Source organism: Rhinopithecus roxellana, chromosome 11 (genome assembly GCF_007565055.1).
Source record: "Rhinopithecus roxellana isolate Shanxi Qingling chromosome 11, ASM756505v1, whole genome shotgun sequence".
Lineage (NCBI taxonomy): Eukaryota > Metazoa > Chordata > Mammalia > Primates > Cercopithecidae > Rhinopithecus > Rhinopithecus roxellana.
In genome coordinates this window covers 91,816,214-91,838,275 of record NC_044559.1, presented here as the reverse complement: position 1 = coordinate 91,838,275, position 22,062 = coordinate 91,816,214, and the positions used below count along the sequence as shown (strand labels likewise).

Below are 22,062 nucleotides of genomic sequence, written 5' to 3'. Positions count from 1 at the left end.
GATACTATGTTGGGGAAAATGCTGGGTGCTGTTGCCTTGGGTGCTGAGGGTGTAAAGATGAACAGGACAAAAATTCCTTCTCTTTTTTTGAGACAGAGTCTTGCTCTGTTGCCCAGGCTGGAATGCAGTGGCATAATCTTGGCTCACTGCACCCTCCACCTCCCGGGTTCAAGAGACTCTTGTGCCTCAACTTTCCAAGTAGCTGGGATTACAGATGCCCACCACCATGCCTGCCTAATTTTTTGTTGTTTTTAGTAGAAATGGAGTTTCACCGTGTTAGCCAGGCTGGTCTGGAACTCCTGACCTCAGGTGGTCCACCCGCCTTGGCCTCCCAAAGTGCTGGGATTATGGATGTGAGCCACCATACCTAGCCAAAGAAATTCCTTCTCTAGAAGGATCCCTAAGTTTAATGGAAAATAAATAAATAAAAGATAAATAAGTAGAAATAAAGATAAATAGAATGCAAATGCTAGAGTAATGCTGTGGGAAAGATGCCTGGAGAAGACAGAGGGGAAAAGGTTATTCTGGGAAGCCGCAGTCATCAAGGAGGAAGCATGAAGATACTGGATGTTCAGAAGCACAAGCATATGTGAGGTTAGGCTCACAGAAAAATGTAACACTGTATAAAGACCTGAGATGACTAAAATGAGATTACTTTAACAATCTATTTCTCAAGCACTGAAATATAATGCAGCCAATTCAAGGGTGGGATAACTTCCCAGAAGATGTGCTCCGGCTCAGTCTCAAAGGTTGAGTGGAAACTCACAGGGAGGGTGGGATGTGGCTGTTCCAGGTAGTGGAACAGCCTGCACAAAGGCATGGTGGTGTGGGAGGGAGCATGGCATGTTCTTTACAGCTGGGGTTGGAGTGCACACTGGGTACGGGCCAGTGGGGGGACTGGGAAGAAGGCAGGGGAGACAGTCACGTGCACCATGGTAAAGGGATGGGACCCTTCCTCTCAGATTATGGGAAACTAATGATGTATTTTAAGCAGAAGCTGATATGATCAGTTTGTATTCTTTTTTTTTTTTTTCTGAGACGAGGTCTCACTCTGTAGCCCAGGCTGGAGTGCAGTGGTGTGATCTCAGCTCAGTGCAACCTCTGCCTCCCAGGTTCAAGTAATTCTCCTGCCTCAGCCTCCCAAGTAGCTGGGATTACAGGCACGTGTCACCATGCCTTGCTAATTTTTGTATTTTTAGCAGAGACAGAGTTTTGCCATGTTGGCCAGGCTGCTCTCTAACTCCTGACCTCAGGTGATCCACCTGCCTTGGCCTCCCAAAGTGCTGGCATTACAGGCGTAAGCCACTGCACCCTGTCAGTTTGCATTCTTAAAAGATCATCTTCACAGTGGTGAGGAGGTGTATTGAATAGGGCTTGAGCCTGGCCGCAGAGAGACACATTAGCATGCTATTGCTGTAGTTTAGTGAGGTGAGGCAATAACAGTGGAAATTCATGCATTTGTTCATAAATCCTTCATCTTACATACTATGCTACCAGGTGAAAGGCATTGGGTGTTGTGATGAGTCAGGACATATGAAAACAAAGGAGACGCGGTCTCGTCCCTCAAGATGCTCACAGTCTAGTTGTGGGAGAGAGAATGAAAGCATCAATACTAACAATTGTGACTATGTCCAAGAGTTGCTGGTAGAAGAACATCAACTCAGTCCTGGACCAAGCAGGGGAGGAAGCAGGGGCGCTGCTCTTCCTTAGACAGATGATGTTTGAGGTGAGTGTTAAGGGATAACAGACATTAGAGAGGTGGGCTGCAGCGTGTGGGTAGGGGAGAAGGCGAAGAGAGTTCCCAAAGAAGGAATGTCCTGAGCAGAGGCATATAGGTGAGAGAAGTAAGGGACATGAAAACCGTAAATACTTACAGCACAGTTATAATCATGGTGATATACAGGCAGTTCCTGACTTAGGATGCTTGCATTCCATATGCTCCTTAATTTATGATGGGGTTACATCCAGATAAGTCCATCGTAAGTTGAGGAGCAACTCTCTCTCTCTCTCTCTCTCTCTCTCTCTCTCTCTGTGTGTGTGTGTGTGTGTGCATGCGTGCATTTATTTAGGACCATTCAGATGTTCCTAGGTGTGTGGTTTTCAGAAGCTAATCACTATGACTTTAAAGTATCAAAATATCCTATTCTTTTTTTCTTTTGAGACTGAGTTTTGCTTATCCCCAGGTTGGAGTACAATGGCATGATCATGGCTCACTGCAGCCTTCAAGTCCTGAGCTCAAGCAATCCTCCCTCCTCAGCCTCCTGAGTAGCTGGGGCTACAGGTGTGTGCCACCATGCCTAGCCAATTAATTGTTTTTAGAGATGGGGTCTTGCTATGTTGCCCAGGCTGGTCTTGAACTCCTGGTCTCAAGCAATCCTCCTGCCTTGGCCTCCCAAAGTGTTGGGATTACAGGCATGAGCCACTGTGCCCAGCCAGAATGTCCTATGCTTACATTAAAATGACAGGCATCTTTTCATTAAAGGCAGGGGGAAGACGAATGGGCAGTGAATGGGCAGCGGTCTCTGAGTCTTAGGCTTTCCCCACCGCAGCATCTCAGTCACTCCTCCTCCCTCCCCTGCCACTGCCTTCCCCAGAAAGTGGTGACTAAACCGAGCTGGTCCTCAGAGTCCAGGGCTGAGCAATCACCCAGCCCCAGCAGTCAGCCTCGACTGGGAATGAGCTTTCCAGACATTGATTTTGTTTTTGCCCAATAAAAACATATTTAAAATTGTAGACCCTCAGTTTACTTAGTGTATATAGTTTAATCTAGTTTAACATGTTGCATTGTTAGATTGGAGCGTTAACCCAAGACTATTCTCTGTTCTTGCTTAAGTTTTACTGGAGAAAAATACACACCCCCACACCCCCAACACACACAATACGCACACATATTTTAGATGACAAAATTCTTTAAACCCAACAGCTACAACATCCTCTGGGGCAATTTCATTTTACTGTGGAGAAATAATTTTCAGTAGAAAGTTTTGTACGGAAGCTACCTTTACTTACTTGTCCCCTTGTAGGATAAAACCAAAATGGCAAATTAATTGCCATTTCCCTAAGTTGGTTAGGGAAGATTTTTTTTTGAGACAGCGTTTTGCTCTGTCGCTCAGGCTGGAGTGCAGTGGCTCAATCTCAGCTCACTGTGAGCTCCGCCTCCCGGGTTCTCGCCATTCTCCCGCCTCAGCCTCCCGAGTAGCTGGGACTACAGGCGCCCGCCACCACACCTGGCTAATTTTTTGTATTTTTAGTAGAGACGGGGTTTCACTGTATTAGCCAGGATGGTCTTGAGCTGACCTCATGATCCACCCTCCTTGGCCTCCCAAAGTGCTGGGATTACAAGCGTGAGCCACACAGCACCCGGCCTGGTTAGGGAAGATTAAGCAAGGTACCCAGTTTAAGAAACTGGGTCCTTAAGCTTACCTTAAAAACAACCATTTAGTGATGGATGGAAAAGGAGTATAACTGCCTTGATGTTTTATTTTGTTTTAGTTTTTTTACTTCAAAGAGCTTTTCTAGGTCCTAATATAAATGAAGACATGGGACAAAAAATGTGCAAAATCTGTACCTGATCCTCTCTCTGGTGAAAGGGATGGTCTCATTGTCTTTCTTCCAGTAGAACACAGGTGGGGGCATGCCTATCACGCGGCACTCCAGTCTCACGGGGTGGCCTTCGGGAACACCGCAGTTCTGTAGTTTCTCCAGGATCACTGGTGCTTTCTTCACCTCTTTGGCTGAGCAAGAAAAGGGTCATTCTTTTTCTCTTTTTTTCTTTTTTTTTTTTTTGGAGTCTTGCTCTGTCACCCAGGCTGGAGTGCAGTGGTGCAATCTCAGCTCACTGTAACCTCTGCCCGCGTCCCTTCCCCACCGGGTTCAGGTGATTCTCCAACCTCAGCCTCCCCAGTAGCTGGGACTACAGGTGTGCACCACCATGCCTGGCTATTTTTTTGTCATTTTAAGATAGATGGGGTTTCACCATGTTAGCCAGGCTGATCTCGATCTCCTGACCTCAGGTGATCCACCTGCCTTGGCCTGGCAAAGTGGTGGGATTACAGGCGTGAATCACTGTGCCTGGTGGAGAAGGGTCATTCTTATTTGAATAGTAAGTACTTTGAGGCTCATGCCTCACACTCACCACAGTTCTGGAATTTAGCACAGCGGGCATGCACCCACCTTACCTCCTGGTCAGAACACTCCTCATGTCTCTTAGTGAGGATCGCTGCCTTGATAAGAGCTTCAAAAATGGTTTAAAAAACTAAAAGAAATGGGGCAACCATCTCTGCACATCCCAAGAGAGGCAATACTTGAGGATCTGGGTCATACACACGGGATGCAAATGCCAGGAATGGTGGAATTAAAGGAATTTCTTTTATATCTCAACAGTATAGTAGATTTTGAGAAACCATATATTCTATTTACTAAAACAGATTTTGGGGGGGGGAGGAGTTTTATTTTGTAGAAGACATAATAGTTTTTCCACAAAAATCTGACACCTACAGAATAATACTATTTAAAACACACACACACACAAGACTGTGCTTCCCAAGGAGGCTTTTAGAGATTTGGCCAGGACAAATTTAGGTAAAGGTACCTCATGTCTTAGGGTTCCAAAGTCAATATTTTTTAGCAAAATAGTGGAATAAAGGTAAAAGCCTGAAATCAATGTATTCTTGCAGAATGAGTTTTTCCTATTTTATTGGTGAGAAGAAATTAAGGCCGGGCACGGTGGCTCAAGCCTGTAATCCCAGCACTTTGGGAGGCCGAGACGGGCGGATCACAAGGTCAGGAGATCGAGACCACCCTGGCTAACCCGGTGAAACCCCGTCTCTACTAAAGAATACAAAAAACTAGCCGGGCGACGAGGCGGGCGCCTGTAGTCCCAGCTACTTGGGAGGCTGAGGCAGGAGAATGGTGCAAACCCGGGAGGCGGAGCTTGCAGTGAGCTGAGATCCGGCCACCGCACTCCAGCCTGGGCGACAGAGCCAGACTCTGTCTCAAAAAAAAAAAAAAAAAAAAAAAAAAAAAAAAAAAAATTAAAAGTGAGGAAAGAAAAAAGATATACAGGGAAAACTGCCACTAGCCTAGAGCGAGGATTAGCATGCTGAAGGCACCCTGATTTCTTCTTCTTTCTTCTTCTTCTTTTTTTTTTGAGATGGAGTCTTGCTCTGTCACCCAGGCTGGAGTGCAGTGGTGCAGTCTTGGCTGACTGCAACCTCCCCCTTCCAGGTTCAAGTGATTTCTCCCACCTCAGCCTCCCTAGTAGCTGGGATTACAGGTGTGCGCCACCACACCCAGCTAATTTTTGTATTTGTAGTAGAGATGGGGTTCCGCCATGCTGACCAGGCTGGTCTTGAACTCCTAACCTCAGGTGATCCGCCTGCCTCAGCCTTCCAAAATGCTGGGATTACAGGTGTGAGCCACCGTGCCCCACACCCTGATTTTCTTAAAGGGTCACACCGAGAGCAGGAGGAAGCCCAGTACCAGAATTCCTGCATTCTGAAATTTACTTCTGGTTGGACTACTGCTCTGCAAGGCTGGCACCTCCCAGATGACAATGTCTTGTTATCCTTATGGATAGGCATTACAGTGTTTTGTTCACATCATCTAAGAATATAAAGTTTCATTTGTTTAGATATTGATTCAATATTTCTTGGGCACCTTCCACGTTCCAGGCACTGAGATACGCAGAAGAGAGACAGAGGCACTGGAGATGCGCAAGACGAGCCACAGTCTCTGACCTCAGGAGCTCAGCATCTCTTCAGGGAGGCAAAGAATTAACAGTTACACAGAAGGCCCTACGTACTCTGTGAATCTCTCCTTTTCTGAGTGCTATAGAAACACTTTATGGTTGTTAGGCTGGGAAGGGGTAGTTGTGCCTGGTGGATTCACTGTACTTGGCGGTGACATTTCAGTTAGGCCTTACAGAATGAGTAGGAAGTTGCCAGGCAGAAAAGGAGATTCTGGTAGAGGGATCATTGGTGCAAAGGCATGAAAGCTTAGACCGGGGACAAAGAGCCTGGTATGTTCCAGGAATGATAGACTGCAGGGCAAGTAACTGGAATTTAGTGACAGCTAATGGATGGATGGATTGATTGATGATTACAATGGCTCTCATTTATTTAACGGGTATTATGCACATGGTGTCAGGTTATGATTTTAGATTACTGGCATGGTTTTGAAAGTGATGTGGGAAATACCAACCCTACCACAGTGAAGGGGAAATTGAGATTGGAGTTAGCTGGGCAAAGGATGAAGGAATTCTGGCAGAGGCTCTGCCTATTTGGGCAATGACTTTGGAGGAAGTTTTGTTTAGGGGTCCCAGCAGCAAACCTTACCTACTACAGAGAGCTCCAGACTAAAAGAATTCTGCCCAGTTTTGTTGGTAGCGATGCACGTATAGGTCCCTGCGTCGCGCTGAGTGAGAGGGTCAATGAGCAGAGAGTGGACTCCGGTCTCCCTGACCAGCATCTTGTGGGAGGCATCTGGTAGCACAGGTTGGTCATTGAGTAGCCACGTCAGCTCCGGGGGCGGTAAACCACTCACCTAATAAACAACAGGACAGCTGAGGCAAATGACTGATGACAGGCACATTTATTTGATGGCTGAATTCTTTATCCTTGCTTGACACCAAACAGACAGTGAGAGAAAACATGGAGTGATGAGAAAGCTCTCTGTAGGGGCATCGAGAGAAAAGAAGGGTCTGAATAAACGGCTGCATGAATTTGAACTGTATGGTACTTTGATCACAGTTGACATCATGGTTAACCTATGTGATTATACTCTAGATTAGAATAAATAAGAATTAAAAAGCGAAATAGATACAATAGGCCTGCAGCATCAATTTCAGAGACGATATACTGCTTACATACCTAACAGCCAAGAGAAAAGCCAGATTTATTTTTTCTAAAAAAAAAAAAAAAAAAAATCCCAAAAAACCAAAACAAAAAGACAGGATACATGTGCAGAACGTGCAGATTTGTTACATAGGTATGCATGTGCCACAGTGGTTTGCTGCACCTATTGAGCTGTCCTCTAAGTTCCCTCCCCTCACCCCTCCCGTGTCCCCAACAGGGCATGGTATGCCTCCTCCCTGTGTCCATGTGTTCTCAGTGTTCAACTCCCACTTATGAGTGAGAACATGTGGTGTTTGGTTTGCTGTTCCTATGTTAGTTTGCTGAGGATGATGAAAGGCCAGATATTAAACCAGAGTTCTTGAACCTTGCTGTATATTACAATCATGTGGGAGGTGTTTAAAAATCCTGGTGCCCTTTTACCATAAATCAGAATCTCTAGGGATGGGACCCAGGCATGGGAATCTTTCAGAGTTTAGGGAGGGGGATGTAATAATCAATCTGAATATTATTTAGGCAGCCACAAAGAGAAGAAGAACCATAGATAGCATAGATAGAAGTGGACCCTTTATGGATGCTTAATCTCAAGCTTTGGCTAATTTGCAACTAAGTCTTCCATAGCATTTTGCATCTATGGGGCAGAAAGGGTGATGTAAGCTTCTCTTCATACGGAGAGATATCCACGCTGCTCAACTAAACCCTGGTCAAAAAATGAGAATGTAGAATAGCTAAAGGTAAAGGAGGTTGATTAGTATGGGAAACCAGCTTTTGTTCTCATATACTACCTTGGAGCCATATTTTCGTCTATACATTTTCAAAGGCCACACGTCCAACAATTCACTTCAAGGATGTGAAAATCACACCATATGGCTTTATAGTTTTTATCACTTTCCAGACACCAAATGAAAAGTCTTGTATCTAAATCTTCCATAGCATTCTAGAATTCTTAAAAGGCGTAGATGCAAATGTCTGAATTATAGTAGTCCTCCTTTTATCTAAAGTTTCAGTTACCTGAGGTCAACCACAGTCTGACAATATTAAATGAAAAATTTCAGAAATAAAATTTCTAAGTTTTCAGTTGTGTTTCGTTCTGAGTGGCATGATGAAATCTCATGCCGTCTTACTCCATCCTATCCAGGGTATGAATCACCCATTTGTCCACTGTGTTCACACCGTCTATGCTACTTGCCCATTAGATGCTTAGTAGCTGTCTTGGTTATCAAATTTAAAAAATACTATATATAGGGCTCAGTACTACCTAAAGTTTCAGGCATTCACAGCGGGGCTTGAAACGCGTGTCCTTCAGATAAGGGAGAACTACTGTGTATCACCTCTTCGGTTATCTTCTAAAAATGCAATTAACTTGATATAACACCAATGTAATTTTTATTAATATATAATGATTCAAAAATTTCATAAAATAATTTCATCTGACATTAAATACTCTAAACAAGCTTTATGATAAAAAAAAAAAGTGATCTCTCTCCCTTCCCCATCTCATCTTTCCTGAAAAAAGAAACCCACAAAACAAATACAAACAAAAATGAATGCAAACAAATACAAAATATGAACAGATCTGGAACCAAGGATGGGTGCCGGAGTCTACCTTACAGTCCAGCCGACAGAGGCGCCCCTCGTGAGCTACCATATCCCCAGGAGCCTGCAGGAAGTGTGGTCGGAAAAAGCGTTCCTGTAGGGGCTCTTTGTCTCTTTCTTGCACTCGGGATCTTCCCCTATAAGAACAAGCATGTTCAGATATTAAACATAGAAATAAGTTTACAAATTTATGATGATAGGCATTTAGGCATGGCTACAGGACCTAGAGAACAGATTTTTTTTTTTTTGAGGGGAGAAAGGGGAGGCTGGAGCTTAAACAATAAATAATGGTGTGGAGCTGATGTAAAACACAAAGTGGTAAGTATCTCACAGACTGTGGGACTGTCTTGTGAGATCTGCAATCAAATAAACAGGCTTAGCTTCTTTCTGTCATTCTGGGTTAAGTGGGCTCAGCTCACCTTGCTATGAGTTCAACCAGTTGTTCTAAAGTCATCAAAATAAACAAATAGATTAGTATTCAATCTGAACCTCAAACAAGAGCCAAAAGAGAAGTCCTGTTTATTATCCAGAGCAAGGCAGCTGCAATCCCTGTGTCTTTGAGTAATAAAATTTAACCTGGCTATAAATCATGGCAGACCATTAAAGATGAGTATGAACTTAAACTGGATAAGACTGACCAACAGTAACAGCTGTTCTTAAAAAAGAAAGGAGGAGGAGGAAGAGAAAGAGGAGGAGCAGGCAAAGGTAGAGGGGGCCAGGTTTGGTGGCTCAAGCCTGTAATCCTAGCACTTTGAGAGGCTGAAGCAGGTTGATTGCTTGAGGAGTTTGAGACCGGCCTGGGCAACACGGTGAAACCCCATCTCTACGAAAAATACAAAAATTAGCCGGGCATGGTGGCACACATCTGTGGTCCCAATTACTTGGAAGGCTGAGGTGGGAGGATAACTTGAGCCTGGGAGGTGGAGGTTGCAGTGAACTGAGATCGCACCACTGCATTCTGGCCTGGGTGACAGAGTGAGACCCCATCTCAAAAAAAAAAAAAAAATAAAAGAGGCCGGGCGCGGTGGCTCAAGCCTGTAATCCTAGCACTTTGGGAGGCCGAGACGGGCGGATCACGAGGTCAGGAGATCGAGACCATCCTGGCTAATACGGTGAAACCCTGTCTCTACTTAAAAATACAAAAAAAAAAAAAAAAATAGCTGGGCGAGGTGGCGGCGCCTGTAGTCCCAGCTACTCGGGAGGCTGAGGCAGGAGAATGGCGTAAACCCGGGAGGCGGAGCTTGCAGTGAGCTGAGATCTGGCCACTGAACTCCAGCCTCGGTGGCAGAGCAAGACTCCGTCTCAAAAAAAAAAAAAAAAAGAAAGAAAAGAAAAAAAAGAAGAAGAAGAAGGTATAGTTGCAATGCTGGTGAAATACTGTATCTGAAACATGGGTCACTATTTTTGTTCCTTTGGTAAGTCACATTTAATTCTTCTGCGTCAGCAGCTATGGAATGCTTTGCTAAGACTTTGTGGCATCATAAGATTCAAGTGGAGAGCCAGGCTCTTTCTTCTTAGTGGTTAGTAAAATCAGAGAGGAAGAAAACCAGTTGTTACATTGAAGACAACAACAAAAATATTCCATCAATATACATTCAATCATTAAAGGTTTCTGTTTTATTAAACAAAAGATGGTAACTTACTTCAATGGGTCTGATTTACATATTATGTGTGCAGGTGCTACTGATGGTTACAAATTTTGAACCATTAAAAGCATGCCAGCTTGGGAGTGGTGGCTTGTGCTTGTAATCCCAGCACTTTGGGAGGCCAAGGCGGGAGGATTGCTTGAGGCCAGGAGTGTGAGACAAACCTAGGCAAGATAGTGAGACACCTGTCCCTACACACACATAGAAAAATTTAGCCTGCATGGTGGCATGCGTCTGTAGTCTCAGCTACTTGGGAGGCTGAGATGGGAAGATGGCTTGAGCCCATGAGTTTGAGATTGCAGTGAGCTATGATCACATGACTGCACTTCAGCCTGGGCAACAAAGTGAGACTTTGTCTCTAAAAAATAAAAATCAAACTTAAAAAAAAAAAAACCCCAGAGACTAGTGCTTGTTAAACTTTACTGTGCTTGTGAATCACCTGGGAATTCTGTTAAAATGCAGATTCTGAGTCAGTAGATCCGGAGTGGGGCCTGGGATTCTGCATTTCCAGCCAACTCCCAGGTGATGCTGATGCTGAAAGTGAAGGACTACTCTTAATTAAGAATTCATGGATCCAGTACTTCGGTGCTCATGATAGTGGGGAGGTGCTTGGGAAGGACCTAGAGAAAGGGAATGCTTATTGTCTTTACCTGTGAGACTGACCAGCAGAGGTTAGTCGACTGCGAATGGGCAAACTTTGTACCATCAAGTGGCCAGAACAGCTGATTCTCCCCTGACAAACAGAAAATGAACAAGATTAAAATAAGAAGAATCTCACACTTTTTCAATGTACATAAAATTTACTGGACCAGAACATTGTGAAATTTTGGCTATTATGAGTTTTTCTTTGGAGGAGAGGAATAAAAACAATAAAATATGATTTCTTAAATCACTGTTAATATTCCGGGGGAGAGATTTTTAAGAGTATGGTAATGACTTTCATTTTAAACTGAGATATAAACAGCACAAAGGTAAAAAGAAATTTGAATTCTTATGTACTTAACGTTATTTGCAGTCATAATTTAAAAGCATGGCCAAATATTTTCATACGTTCCTCAACAGAGACTCTTTAAAACTAACATTTCAGTAGGAATGGATGTTATAGTTCTGTACTTCCTACCCAAATAGTAATTGCAGATGTTTATTCTGCCACATCTTTTAGGGGAGTTTTAAGATTTGGCTTCATTCAGAAAAGGAAAGTGGATGATTATGGCTTTCCAAGTTTAAAAAACAAAACAATCCAAAAAATGTGGACATTCTGAGTTTGAGGGACATTCACAAACCTTTGCAAAGTAATTTGCCTATTCGCTAAAGAGCAAACATGACAGATCATTCCTGATAGAATGATTGGTATAATGATTGATTGACTCTTCAAGAGAATCAATGTGTTGAGAAACACAAGACTGAGTTCAATAAGTCTGCAAGGTATACACAGTGAAAAAATTGTACTACTGTCCCTTGACAAAGGCTGAAGGATTGAGTGACCTGTTAGTGGCTAACTAGTCTTTTAAGTTGTGATGCTGTGCCCTAGTTACACACAATCACAATGCTTCTCATTCATTTTCCTCAGCAATCCTTAGTAACTTGCACTTCTCAAGGTCTCATTCACAATGACATCAACCGCTCCTTCCTCAGAGTGCAGCACAGCGCAGAACCCTGCGTCTCCACCTGGGGGTTGGCTGCCATGATGGTGTAGTTGCCATCGTCATCACTGGTGGTGGATTCAATGTGCAGAGAACATGTCCCATCTCCTTCTCGCCTCATTTTGCAGTGCTCATTTCTCTTAGAAATCTGCTTACCATCTTTGAACCAGTAAACCTGAAATGAAAAATTATCAAGATGTACACTGTTTTGTTTATCTTTAGAGATTAATAAACTAGGGTCTGGGGTGAGGCAAGGGACAACTGCCATCTTTTAAGTGACCCATACTTTATGAAGCACTTGGAAAAAAAGTTATAAAACATATTAAAAATGACTGTATAATATGCCCCTCCACTTGTACCTATATAATACTATTTAACATTAAATGTTATTATTTAGGTAAAGAATCCAATATAATTTAGGACTAAGATGAAGTTTTTGATGATTTTTCTTGTACTTCATATTTAGTTTTAAAAACCACCCTAAGGAATGGACATGTCTTCAGAAACAAAATAATGAAAACCAGGAGACTGGATATTTTCTCATTATCTTATTTACAAGTTCAAGTCTCCTGAAGTTGCAGATCTCAGCACTTAGAATAAGTCACCTTGCTTGAAAGGTTAGTATGGCTTGTTGCACTAAATGGAATGAAGCTAGGATTAACTTGCTAAATTTCTCATCCAGCCAAAATGTAAATATCTATGTGTGTGTGTGTGTGTGTGTGTGTATACGTGTGTGTGTGTGCACATACACATCTATCTATATATCTCATGTTAAGTTTTGCATGTGTGAAGGAGATCTCTCAGAGACAGAGGAGATAAAGTACTGGCTGCAGCTGTCCTCCTCTACTTTTCCTGGTTACCTAACCATACATGATAACACTATGCTAATGTTTATGAAAGAAGAGCAGAGAGATTCTCTGCCACAAACCATGCTGGGTGTAAATCCTTCTCTCAGCTGACTGCCAAAAAATCTGCTGATTGATGTGATTTTTCAGCATCCAGTGATAACGATATGACATTTTTAGCATTTACCAACCTAATACTAATGCTACAAATATAGCTCACTTTGTACAAGAACAGGTACCCTGTGGATATTAAATAGGTATTAAGTAGACAGAAAAATATCAGTTTGGTGAGTTTGATGGCTATGAAAATCAATAGCCCAAAATATAGTATTGTGACTAAGACACTTATTTTAAACTTTTATTAAAATTTGAACTTACCCATAAGTCTGATTTCTTTTTAGCCTGACTATTTAATGATCTCATTCCTGATGGGTTTTTTTTTTTAAGTGAAATTATCTGGGCTTTGCTAATTTTCTGGTATGGGTTTTCATTCTCTCTGTAGCTACTTCACTAGAGTCTGATAAGACTTTCTTACTAAGAGGGAAGTTTATAGCAATAAATTCCTACATAAAAAAAACCCAGAAAGACTCCAAATAAATGAGCTAAAGAGGCATCTCAAGGAACAAAGAACAAACCAAATCCAAAATTAGTAGAAGGAAAGAAATAATAAATACAAAGCAGAAATCAATAAAATTGAGACAAAAAATACAAAAGACCAAAAATACAAGAGATGAAAAGTTGGTTTTTTAAAAAGATAAACAAAATTCACAAACATTTAGCTAGACTAAGAAAGAAAGAGAAGAGAGAAGACCCAAATAAGTAAAATAAGAGATGAAAAAGGAGACAATACAACTGATACCACAGAAATACAAATGATCACTAGAGACTATTGTGAACAACTATATGCCAGCAAATTGCAAACCCTGGAAGAAATTGGCAAATTCCTGGACACATACAACCTACGAAGACTAAACTACAAAGAAATAGAAAGCCTAAACAGACCAGACCAATAATGAGTGATGAGATTGAAGCAGTAATGAAAAAGTCTCCCATCCAAGAGAAGCCCAGGGCCTAATGGATTCACTGTTGAATTCTACCAAATATTTAAAGAAGAACTAATATCAGTTCTACTCAAACTATTTCAAAAAATTAAAGAGGAGGTAATACTTCCAAACTCATTCTACAAGACCAGCATTATCCTGATACTCAAACCAAAGACCCAACAACAACAACAGCAACAACAACAAGACAACAAGTAAATATTCCTGATAAACATAGGTACAAAAATCCTCAACAAAATACTACCAAACTGAATTCAACAACACATTGAAAAGATTATTCTTCATGATCAAGTGTGATTCATCTCAGCTCTGCAAGGATGATTCAACATAGGCAAGTCAATAAACACGACACATCACATCAACAGAATCAAAGACAAAAACCATATGATCATTTCAATAGACAATGAAAAAGCACTCAATAAAATTCAGCACCTCTTTATGATGAAAAAACCCTCAACAAATTGAGTGCAGAAGGAACACAACACAATGAAAGTCATATATGACAAACCCACAGCTAATATAGTACAGAACAGGGAAAAATTGAACGTCTTTACACTAAGATCAGGAACAAGACAAAGATGCCCACTTTCACCACTTTTATCCAACATAGGCCTAAAAGTCCTGGCCAGAGTAATTAGGCAAGAGAAAGAAATAAAGGGTACCCAAACTGAAAAGGAAGAAGTCAAATTATCCTTGCTTGCAGATGACATGATCTTATGTTTTAGAAAAATGTAGGCTCTATCAAAAACCTCTTAGGGTAAACAAATTTAGTAAAGTTGCCTAATACAAAATCAACATACAAAAATCAGTAGCGTTTCTATACACTAACAGCAATCAATCTGAAAAAGAAATTAAGAAAGCAATACAATACCTACAAAAATAAATAAATAAAAGCCTAGGAATAAATTTAACCAAAGAAGTGAAAGCTTTCTACAAGGAAAACTATAAAACACTGAAAGAAATAGAAGACGGCACACACACAAATGGAAAGATATCCCATGTTCACGAATTGGAAGAATTAACATTGTTAAAATGTCTATACTGCTCAACGTGATCTTCAGAGTCAACGCAATCCCTATCAAAATACCAATGACATCCTTTGCAGAAACAGAAAAAACAGGCTGGGAATGGTGGCTCACGCCTGTATTCCCAGCACTTTGGAAGGCCAAGGTGGGTGAATCACTTGAGGCCAGGAGTTCAGGACCAGCCCAGCCAACATGGTGAAATCCCATCTTTATTAAAGGTACAAAAATTAGCCAGGCGTAGTGGCACACAGCTGTCATCCCAGCTACTCGGGAGTCTGAGGCAGGAGAATCACTTGAACCTGGGAGGTGGAGGTTGCAGTGAGCAGAGATCTCACCACTGCACTCCAACCTGGGCAATAGAGCGAGACCCTGTCTCAAAAAAAAAAAAAAAGAAAAAGAAAAAAAAGAAATAGAAAAAGCAATTCTAAAATTCATATGGAATCACAAAAGACCATAAATAGCCAAAGCAATCCTGAGCAAAAAGAACAAAGCTGGAGGCATTATGCTACCTGATTTCAAATTATACTATAAAGCTATAGTATCCAAAACACCACAGTACTGGCGTACAAATAGACACATAGACCAATGGAACAGAATAGAGAACCCAGAAATAAATCCATGTATTTATAGCCAACTCATTTTTGACAAGGTCACCAAGAACATATATCCAGAGAAAGGATAGTCTCTTCAATAAATGGTGCTAGGAAAACTGAATACCCACATGGAGAAGAATGAAACTAGATCCTCACCTTTCACCAGATAAAAAAAATCCACTCTAAATACATTAAAGACTTAAATGCCAGGCCTGAAACTATGAAACTACTAGAAGAAAACAATGGGGAAACACTATAGGATATTGGTCTAAGCAAATTTTTTTGGGGTAAGACCTTAAAAGCACAGACAACAAAGGCAAAAATAGATAAATGGGATTACTGCAAGTAAAAAGCTTCTGCACAGCAAAGGAAACAATTAACAAAGTGAAGAGACAACCTACAGAATGGGAGAAAATATTTGCAAAGTATTCATCTGACAAGGGATTACTAACTAGAATATATAAGGAACCCAAACAACTCAATAGCAAAAAACAAAAACCAAAATCAAGACTGTTAAAAATGGGCAACAGACCTCAATAGGCTGGGCGCAGTGGCTCACGCCTGTAATCCTAGCACTTTGGGAGGCTGGGGTCTCCAGGGTGGATCACCTGAGGTCAGGAGTTTGAGACCAGCTTGGCTAACATGGTGAAACCCCATTTCTACTAAAAATACAAAAATTAGCTGGGCATGGTGGCGGGCGCCTGTAATTCCAGCTACTCAGGAGGCTGAGGCACGAGAATCGCTTGAACCTGGGAGGCAGAGGTTGCAGTGAGCCGAGACTGTGCCACTGCACTCCAGCCTGGGGGACAAAGTGAGACTTTGTCTCACACATACACACAAAAGACCTGAATAGATATTTCTCAAAAGAACACATACAAATGGCCAACAGGTGTATGAAAAAATGTTCAACATTACTAATCAACAGGAAAATGCAAATCAAACCCCAAGAAATATCATCTCAGCAGAGTTAGAATGGCTATTACCAAAAAGACAAAAAAAAAAAAAAAAAAAAAAAATAACAAATGCTGGTGAGGATGTGGAGAAAGGGGAACCCTCATACACCATTGGTGGAAATGTAAAGTAGTGCAGCTGTTATGGAAAACAGTATGGAGACTGTTTTCTCCAAAAAACTAAAAATAGAACTACCATATGATCCAGCGATCCCACTGCTGGATATATATCCAAAAGAAAGGAAATCAGTATGTTGAAGAGATATCTGCATTCCTGTATTTATTGCATCACTATTCACAATAGCCAAGTTACAAAATCAACCTATGTGTCCATCAATGGATGAATACATAAAGAAAATGGGGTATCTATACACAATGGAATATTATTCTGCTATAAAAAGAATGAATGAAATCCCATCATTTGCAGCAAAATGGATGAAACTGGAGGTCACTATGTTAAGTGAAGTAAGCTGGGCACAGAAAGACATGTATTGCATGTTCTGACTTATATGTGGGAGCTAAAGGAAATGATCTCATGGAGATAGTAAGTAAAATGGTGGTTACCACAGGCTGGGAGGGGTAGATGGGAGAAGGGAATGAAGAGAGGTTGGTTAATGGGTGAAAACGTACAGTTAGAAGAAATAAGTTCTAGTACTTGATAGTGTAGTGGAAAAATTATAGTTAATAATAACTTGTTGTATATGTCAAAATAGCTAGAAGAGAAAAATTGTAACGTTCCTAATACACAAAAAAGATAAATGTTTGAGTGATGGATATCCCAGTTATCCTGATTTGATCATTACACATTGTATACAAGTATAAAATATCGCATATACCCTAAAACATGTATAACTATATCAATAACAAATACAAAAAAGAAGAAAAAACATTGTGTATATTTTTTAAAGACCTTCTTGAAGGCACTGTCTATAGTTCCATGCTGTTAGGTGGCCAACTGGCTTGTCATCTTCCCCTACCTTTGGAACAGGTATCCCAACAATTTTGCAGGTGAATGTGACTGGAGAGCCTTCTGTGACCCGGAAGTGCTTGAGTCTCTTGTCAAAGATGGGAGCAATACACTTGCCCGTGGGGATCTCATCATGTTGAATTTCATCATCTGATTCATCAACAGGAGTACGTTCCAAGCGAAACTCTATTTCATTCATCAGCCTCTGCTCAAAGCTTGAAATTTTGTACTCCTGTCAAAATGACAAACATGTTTCAATTTCCATATGGCAAGGAAGAACATGTCCATCAGCACAACTGAGGAAGCCACTTTTTAAGATTCAGACGTCAGATTTATACCATGAAATCCAAATAAACCAGGTATGTTCCAGATCCAGTTTCTCACCATGGAGCACTAAAGGAAATGTCAGTGTCTCTCCTAAAATCCCACATGGCCTTAGTGCAGCCTAATATTCCACCTGAGCATGCAGTCCCAGTAGAATTCTGTAGGAAATGGAATGTAGATGGAATATAATTTTCAGAGCTACTATTAGTGTTCCTTTCAATATGGATAACTTCCTATAGAGTTATTTTGGCAAAGCCATTCTGAACTGCATTCTGATATATGCCTGCAATGCCTGCATCACCAGCTTCTTGTCTCTACTGGATTTTTCCATCTTCACACTTCAGGAAAAGCTGTCTTGAAAAATATATCTCAAAAAAAAAAAAAAAAAAGAAAGAAAAATATATCTCTACTGTAACAATACAAGATGGTGGGGGAAAAAAAAAAAAAAAAAAAGAGGCCAGGCGCAGTGACTCACACCTGTAATCCCAGCACTTTGAGAGGCTGAGGTAGGTGGATCACCTGAGGCCAGGAGTTTGAGACAAGCCTGGCCAACACGGCAAAACTCTGTATCTATAAAAATACAAAAATTAGCTGGGTGTGGTGGTGCACACCTATAATCCCAGCTACTGGGGTGGCTGAGTCATGAGAATTGCTTGAACTCAGAAGGCAAAGGTTGCAGTGAGCTGAGATCATACCACCGCAATTTAGCCTGGGCAACAGAGCAAAACTCTGTGTCAAAGAAAAAAAAAAAAGAAAGAAAGAAAGAAAAAGAAAAGAAAAAGGAAAACATCTCTCTTAACCCCATATCTACTTTCACTGCATCTCTCTGCCCCTCTCACAACAAAACCATTTGAAATAATTCTCTACTGTTATGAGATCATATCATTGTCACCTATTCTCTTGCTAACCTACTTCAATTAGTCTTGTGTTCTTTTTGTTCCTCTGAGATTGTGACTGTCAGGGTCTTCAAATATGCCACATCTAATTGTCATTTATCTATTCTTACCTTACTTGATCTAAGCAGCATTAGACACAGATGACTACTTTTTCCTTTTGAAACATTTTCTTCCGTGACACACCATACTGGTCTTTCCTTCTCTTTCTCTCGCCGTACCAGTCTCCTGTGCTGGCTCCATCTCTGCTCTAGGTGAGCTCATCCAATGTCCAAGCTTCAGATACTTTCTGCTGATGACTCCCAAATCCATATCTCCAAGCCTGTTCTCTTTCCCAGAATTCCAGAGTCATATACTACTATTCTACATTATGATGTCTAATGGGCATTTCAAACAGGATGGCTCAAACAGAACACGCTTGACTTCTGTCCCCCAGAGATACTCCTAACCTCCTTTTCCTGATTTCAGGAAATGGCACCACTATTCATCCACTTGGTTAAGTGATTAAACCAATGTTTCTCACACTGTCTACCATGAAAATTCGGTTTTAAAAATTTCCAGCCTGCACTTTTGTAAAGTAAAATAAAAACAAATTACTAGCAAAATGAAAGAAATGCAAAATTATTGCATTTCTATATAAAACTTCCCTGTCAAATTTCTATAAAATTTTCTGAATTGTTACTCTTTTTTTTTTTTGAGACGGAGTGTCCCTCTGTTTTATTGCCCAGGCTGGCGTGCACCCTCTGCCATGCCCAGCTAACTTTTGTATTTCTGGTAGAGACGAGGTTCCACCATGTTGGCCAGGCTGATCTCGAACTCCTGATCTCAAGTGATCTACCCACCTCAGCTTCCCAAAGTGCTGGGATTATAGGCATGAGCCACCATGCCTGGCCCTGCATGATTACTCTTAATTTCTGTGCTAATCTCAAGGCAGAGAGGTGACATGTTGCAGGCTGGCACAGGTCCTCGGACCACACTTTGACAGCACTAAGTAAACCCTAAAACTAGGACTCATCTTGGATTCCTCTTACTCCCTCTCCCTGCCATAGCCTGCCCATCAAACTTAAATGTCACCTCCCCAAAGCAGCCTCCCCAGATCCCTTCATCTAATGTAACTCCCCATTCTAATTCTCTACATAGCACTGGTTATTATCTAGTATTTTTCTTGTTTGTTTATTGATTGAATGATTGAATCTCCAAGTGTTAGAATGGTAGCTCCACAAGAGCAGGGATCTTGTTTGTCTTCCTTCCCCCTATACTGACAGCACCTAGAAGAGTACTGGCACCATGGCAGGTGAGCACTTAATAAGTATCTGAAGAACGAGTGAATACATGAATGAAGTAGAAGCAATCATTTGTTCTGACATTACCACATCTTTGAGGAATCTGGAGCCATGTGCTTGGGGTGAGAGTGAGACCTTTGGTTAAACTTATGACTCTAGTTGACCCTAATTTTATAATTTAGGGGAACTCTATGGAGAAGGTACTGGCATGCTCCTGAAGTGGAATTTGGAAGCACATGGCTGATATGCACCTGCCCCTAGTCAGTGGGAGAGTGACTGAGTTCAGCACTCGTGCATTCTCAAGCTAAATCACATTAGTGATGTCCTCTAATTACTGTCTTATACATTCAGTAGAATCATCTGAATTTGAATAGAATTTTAACTTCGGAACTACAGAAACTAAGTGTTTCTTGGTTTTAATTTGTTGGAATCAATTTTAAATCTGCTCCTCTCTGCCACATCTCAAACTGGGTAAAAAAAAGTAAGTAGGCCGGGCGCGGTGGCTCAAGCCTGTAATCCCAGCACTTTGGGAGGCCGAGACGGGCGGATCACGAGGTCAGGAGATCGAGACCATCCTGGCTAACATGGTGAAACCTCGTCTCTACTAAAAAATACAAAAAACTAGCCAGGCGCGTTGGCGGGCGCCTGTAGTCCCAGCTACTTGGGAGGCTGAGGCAGGAGAATGGCGTGAACCCGGGAGGCGGAGCTTGCAGTGAGCTGAGATCCGGCCACTGCACTCCAGCCTGGGTGACAGAGCGAGACTCCGTCTCAAAAAAAAAAAAAAAAAAAAAAAGTAAGTACCCAGTTCTTATAGGGTGGAAAAAGTGATTAATTTCCCGTAAAGTTTATTAATTTTTAATGAGATCATTCAAATCAGTTAAAGTAAAAGATTGTTACTGGATTCTGAAACCAGATTTAGTTGAAATATATTAAGATTATTTTCTACATTATAGGAATATTTTTGGGAAAAGTTAATAATTAAAGCTTCCACTATCCACCTATTAGGTGAAACTATGTGAAACTGACATTTTGTAGGTCAACAACAGTAGACTATCAGAAGTTTCGTGTGATTCAACCTAATTCTTCACAATGACTGTATTTTCCATAAATATATTATATGGTCTCACAAGTTTGAAGTCTTTTCTAGACTTGCCAGTTTAAAATCACACCAGGAAATTTCTTTTCTTTGTTGGACTGTATTCATGATTCTAAATTGATATTACTTTTCTTTTTAACAAATTTGAGTTTATTTTCCAGGATGTTTAGAAGTAAACCAATAAGTCGTTTTATTCCGTTACCATGTGAGATAGGTGCTACATTTTATTATTTATTATTTTCAAATTACATTCAAAAAGAATAATTCACATAGTTCTCACTCCACATGCAGATCCTAGACCCCAAACTTTTCATGAGGGTGACTTCTCCATTTATTTCAGGCTCTGTGATCATTGGTGGAGAGGGGTGTAGACTGGGTGCCTGTGTTCACGGGGAGAAGTGCCTAGAGGTGCTGACTGAGCCTGTATCTGGCAGGGGGTGTTGGGGAGGGTACGTGGATGGCACCCACCCTGGAGGCCCACTAGGGAATTAGCTGGGGACTCTTGCTATGGGTAAATCATAAAGAAAATGTTATTGTTTCCTAAAAGCTAATCTGTGCTTTTCAGAGTTTTCTGTTCATATTTCAGAAACAAAGACTAAAGCAAGCAGAAGTCCCAGTTTCTTTCTTGTTTTCCTCTTTTCTTTTTTCTTGTCCTTTCCTTTCTTTTCTTTTTGCTCCCTCCCTTCCTCCCCTCTTTCATTCCTTCCCTCCCTCCCTCCTTCTTTCTGACGTGATTTCGTCCTGTTGCCCAGGCTGGTCTTGAATTCCTGAGCTCAAGCAATCCACCCGCCTCGGCCTCCCGAAGTGTTGGAATTACAGGCTTGAGCACGCCCAGCCAGAAGTCCCAGTTTCCATCATCACCAAGTTACAGTCATCCACCCTTAAACCGTTAACAGGAATGGGGAGGCTGTATGGCTTCAGATGTTTCCTTTTCACCCACCAGAGATTTTCCTCTTTCTTCTCTCGATGCTACACATCCTGGTCCTCCACCTCCCATTTCCAGCCCCCACTTCTCAGCATACTCCCAGGACTCGAGTAGTGCTGGCCAGCCAAGGACAGGGCACAGGCACCGAAAGCCAGAAAGGAAAGCTCCAAGACTTCGTCTCCCAACCTGTCCCTTCCCTGACACTGGGGCTGCAGCTGTTTCCCCAGACCTAGTCCTGGTGTTATCCATTGCCTGCCCTCATTCCATTTCTGTTTCCTCTGCTCCTGTCTCACTTCTATGTCCTGCCACAGTTCCTTAAACAAATGCCTCAAAAAATACAAAAATTAGCCGGGCGTGGTGGCGT

The 22,062-nt window shown here is 41.6% G+C and overlaps 1 protein-coding gene across 4 annotated transcripts in view; it reads right to left on the bottom strand.

Moving 5' to 3' along the window:
• Positions 1–22,062, bottom strand: part of MYPN (myopalladin) — a 106,744-nt gene that overhangs the window by 6,197 nt on the left and 78,485 nt on the right. For all 4 annotated transcript variants that reach the window (XM_010375370.2, XM_010375355.2, XM_030941332.1 and 1 more), the window contains 6 exons: positions 17,188–17,409; positions 11,762–11,911; positions 10,744–10,826; positions 8,458–8,584; positions 6,336–6,543; positions 3,569–3,734 (listed from right to left, as the gene is read on the bottom strand). In XM_010375370.2, the coding sequence (XP_010373672.2) occupies positions 3,569–3,734; positions 6,336–6,543; positions 8,458–8,584; positions 10,744–10,826; positions 11,762–11,911; positions 17,188–17,409 (956 nt within the window). The remainder of the gene's footprint in view (positions 1–3,568; positions 3,735–6,335; positions 6,544–8,457; positions 8,585–10,743; positions 10,827–11,761; positions 11,912–17,187; positions 17,410–22,062) is intronic.